Source organism: Impatiens glandulifera, chromosome 6 (genome assembly GCF_907164915.1).
Source record: "Impatiens glandulifera chromosome 6, dImpGla2.1, whole genome shotgun sequence".
Taxonomy (NCBI): Eukaryota; Viridiplantae; Streptophyta; class Magnoliopsida; order Ericales; family Balsaminaceae; genus Impatiens; species Impatiens glandulifera.
Window position 1 is genome coordinate 41,533,597 of NC_061867.1, and position 4,521 is coordinate 41,538,117.

The 4,521-nt window shown below is 35.3% G+C and overlaps 1 protein-coding gene across 1 annotated transcript; it reads left to right on the plus strand.

Annotated features, from left to right (window-relative positions):
- The first annotated feature begins 1,581 nt into the window (after nucleotides 1-1,581).
- LOC124943626 (anthocyanidin 3-O-glucoside 2'''-O-xylosyltransferase-like) lies at nucleotides 1,582-2,812 on the plus strand. The gene has a single exon (XM_047484107.1). It carries the CDS (start codon nucleotides 1,646-1,648, stop codon nucleotides 2,810-2,812), a length of 1,167 nt encoding a protein of 388 aa, XP_047340063.1. The 5' UTR covers nucleotides 1,582-1,645.
- Nucleotides 2,813-4,521: the final 1,709 nt, after the last annotated feature.

Below are 4,521 nucleotides of genomic sequence, written 5' to 3' on the forward strand. Positions count from 1 at the left end.
AATATTATTTTTACTAGTGATCGAACCATCATTTTGAGCATTTACACCCTAACAACCTCACATTATATTTTAAAGAAATTTATCCACTTACCAACCTTTTACCATCTTCACTTTTTCTAAACAACATATCTCCCTTATTCCCCAATCGAACTATTATTTCAATTATTTACACCCCAACTATCTCTCCCAACCATATACTTTTATCGACGTCTTATCATCTTACTTCGGTCAATCAATAATCTTATTCACATATATAACTATTATTATCACACAACAATCTCCTCCTCTTACTGACCTCTTGTCATCTCACTTCGACCACCAACACTTCCTTTGTTTTCCAAATTGAACTATTATTTTGAGCATTTACATAACTCATTTACTCTTACCGAAATATCTCACTTTGGTCAACCAATAATCTCATTCACATATTTAATTATTATTATTACACAACCATCTCCTCCTATGGACCTCTTTTCATCTCACTTCGACCGACCAATATATCCCTTGTATCTCCAAATTAAACTATCATTTTGAATATTACACCATAATCATCTCCATTTACTCTTACGGATCTCTTATCATCTCACTTTGGTCAACCAACAATCTCATTCACATATTTAATTATTATTATCAGACAATATCTCCTCAGTATCGACCTTTTATCTTCTCACTTCAACCAACCAACATATCCATTGTTTCCCGAAATCCCAACATATCCATTGTTTCCCAAAATCGAACTATCATTTGAGCATTTACACCATAAAAATCTCATAATATATATTAAAGACATCTTACTCACCTACCAACCTCTTACCATATTTATTTCGGCCTACCAACAATCTCATTCACATATTTAATTAGTATTATCTGACAAACATCTACTCGTATTACGACCTACCATCTCACTAATTCGCTCCTATTATTAAACATTTGGTGTGAACTCTTCATTATATACTTTTTATTTTTTTTATTAATAATAAACCCGTGGATTAACCCGCAAAATATGATGATCCGATAAGCAATCGGTTATATTAACGCAAAGATCCAAATTAACAACAATGCGCAACACATAAAAATATAATTTCTTTTCATGCATGCAATTATGCAAGTATGCAGATCAAGTAAATTATTTTAGTTTGTATAATTCAATATTTTAAACATATTACATCTAAACGTTACATTTGTTGGTACACTTATATTATTAAATAAATCAAAGTCACGCACTTAACTCTTGGAATATGAAATCATATTACATCTGTTGTAATACAAGTACATCTGTTGGATCCTTCTAGAAACATGCAGATACAAATGCATGTATAACTACCGAAATAATAGTACTAGTACCATTTGTCAATCTATAATTAATATTGTCTATATTAAAATGCATGTGCTTGGCTTTGCGTGTATGCATTTGAAGTTGTTTGTTGTTTTCGAACCATCATTAAAATATGGTAAATTATATAATTAAGAAAATGAAGTATCAAATAATAAATTGCCTATAATTATTATATGTTTATTAAACAAATGGAATTATATATGAGATTCATAAGTGTATATATATGGTTTGGGTGCAAAGAAAACCCATTAGTTTTCATCTTGTTCTAAATACAATGGTGTCTAAGAAGTTGTCCCATGCAATGAGAAAATGGAACCTCTTCATGTAGCCATGTTCCCATGGTTTGCATTTGGGCACATGACTCCTTTTCTCCACCTCTCAAATGAGCTCGCCCAAAGAGGCCACAAAGTCTCATTCTTGCTCCCAAACAAGGCCTTGTCCCAGCGTCGGCAACATAATCTCCATCCGGATCTCATCACCTTTTACGCCATCCAGGTTCCCCACGTCCCAGGTCTACCTATAGGCACCGAAACCGCCTCCGACATCCCACTCACTCTCAACTCACTCCTCGTCACCGCTATGGATATGACCCGACCCGAGGTCGAGACCCTCTTGATCAATGACATTCATCCGGATCTCATCATCTATGACACTGCACAATGGATCCCGGATATCGGGTTCAAGACAGTCTGTTACAATGTGGTCTCGGCTGCGTCTATCGCAATCGCGTTGGTCCCAGCATTGAAGCGGCCGCAAGAAGACGACGAGGTACTTCAGCCTCCGCCAGGGTACCCTTCATCTACGATAGTGCTGAGGAAACACGAGGCCCAAGCTTTATCATTCGTGTCTACGGAGTTCGGGAGCGGCTACACGTTCTACGACCGAATCACGACGGCTATAGCGAAAGCCGACGCCATCGCGATTCGAACGTGCTGTGAACTCGAGGGAGATTTGTGGGATTACATTGAAACGCAATACAGAAAGCCAATGCTATTAACGGGTCCGGTTTTACCCGAATTGACAAACTTATCTTTAGAAGGCGAATGGGCCACGTTTTTCAACCGGTTCGACCCACATTCCGTGATATTTTGTGCATTGGGTAGCCAATGGATACTCGAAAAAGAACAATTCCATGAACTTGTCCTCGGGTTTGAAATGACGAAAATGCCCTTCTATATAGCGGTTAAACAGCCCATTGGTTTTACTACTATCGAAGAAGCATTGCCCGAAGGGTTTCAGGATAGGGTCAAGGATCGGGGAGTGGTCTTCGGGGATTGGGTTCCACAGACTCAAATATTGAGCCACGGTTCGGTTGGTTGCTTTGTGAACCACCGCGGGTTCGGGTCAATGTGGGAGACTTTAATTAGTGATTGTCAAATAGTGTTAGTGCCTCATTTGGTTGATCAGATATTGAACACAAGATTGTTGGCAGATGAGCTTATGGTGGCAGTGGAGGTCGAGAGTGTATTTATATGACAGGCAAGCGGTCTTCTCATGGGTGGGTTGGGGGGTTTACATGAGGTTTTATTAAAATTAATTGAAGCGAATAAGTCTTCGCTTCTGAGCGTCTCCCCGCAAAAAAATTAATAAAAAAAAATAGTGAAGTAATTGAAGCGAAGATTTGTTCGGTTGCTGCATGTGATTTTTAATAAATTACATTAATATTTAATAAACGGAAATATAAAATCAATGTAATTTTGGTCTTTACATACACGGGTAAGTGTATTTACATGACAGACAAGCGGTCTTCTCATGGGTGGGTTGGGGGGTTTACATGAGGTTTTATTAAAATTAATTAAAGTGAATAAGTTTTCGCTCCTGAGCGTCTCCCCGCAAAAAAAAATTAATAAAAAAATAAAATTAGTGAAGTAATTGAAGCGAAGATTTGTTCGGTTGCTGCATGTGATTTTTAATAAATTGCATTAATATTTAATAAACGGAAATATAAAATCCATGTAATTTTGGTCTTTACATACACGGGTAAGTGTATTTACATAACAGGCAAACGGTCTTCTCATGGGTGGGTTGGGGGTTACATGAGGTTTTTATTAAAATTAATTGAAGCGAATAAGTCTTTGCTCCTGAGCGTCTCCCCGCAAAAAAAATTAATAAAAAAAATAGAAATAAGAATGAAGTAATTGAAGCGAATATTTGTTCGCTGCATGTCATTTTTAATAAATTGAATTAATATTTAATAAACAGAAATATAAATTCAATGTAATTTTGGTCTTTACATACAAGGGTAAGTGTATTTACATGAAAGGCAAGCGGTCTTCTCGTGGGTGGGTTGGGGGTTTACATGAGGGTCAGGGCTCATAGGCGTGGGAATCTTTGCTCCCTTCGCTTCTCACCTTTCCCTCTGACATGGTGCCCGGAGCGAAGATATCTTATCCGGATCATATGAATATTATATTATTTCCTGGCGTTAACAGGCCCTTCCGTTAACGGCGTCTGGTGTGAACGAGAACCAAACGGGTGGTTCTCGAGGGATAACCTTTGCAAGGCTATAAAATCTGTAATGGATAAAGAGAGCTAGATTGGAGAATTATTGAGAGACAACTGACAAGCATATGAAAATGACAGGTTCATACAAAAGTTGCATCAAATTTAGAATATCTATATCTATGTATTTAATTAATTTCAAATTTGTTCTTAAGTTTGTTTGATTTCAAGTCTGTTTTCAAGTTTGTTCTTAAGTATGTTTGTTTTTTTTTCGAGTCTTTCTTTGAAATTATATCAATAAACTAAGTGTGACAGGGAATATTAGTTATGTTACCGCTGAATTTTTTTAGTATCAATGGTATATCACCCTAGCTTCTGAACATTTTCTAGAATGAGACAAATAAATATTGAATTAAACTAAAATTTTTAAAAAATGAGGAGTACAGTTTTAAGTAGAAAACACTCATACAGTCAGGAGTTTTTAAAATAATTTTTTAGTTCTGAATTTAAAAAATTATAAATTGAGGGTTAAAATTAATAAATAAATAAAAAATATTTTCAAAGATTTAAAACTTATATTTCGAATTGATATTTATATTTTGAATTGATATAATATAGTTTTTATCCTTAAATTTAAAACTAGCACTATAACCAAATGGTCAATTTGTAATATTTTCTTGTAACACATAATTTATTAATTCTAATTTGTAAGAGAATTGCATTTGACATTATATTAAAATAAC

Bases quoted from the DNA above. Each gene is read 5' to 3' on its own strand.
- LOC124943626 (XM_047484107.1), top strand. From the start codon at position 1,646: ATGGAACCTCTTCATGTAGCCATGTTCCCATGGTTTGCATTTGGGCAC.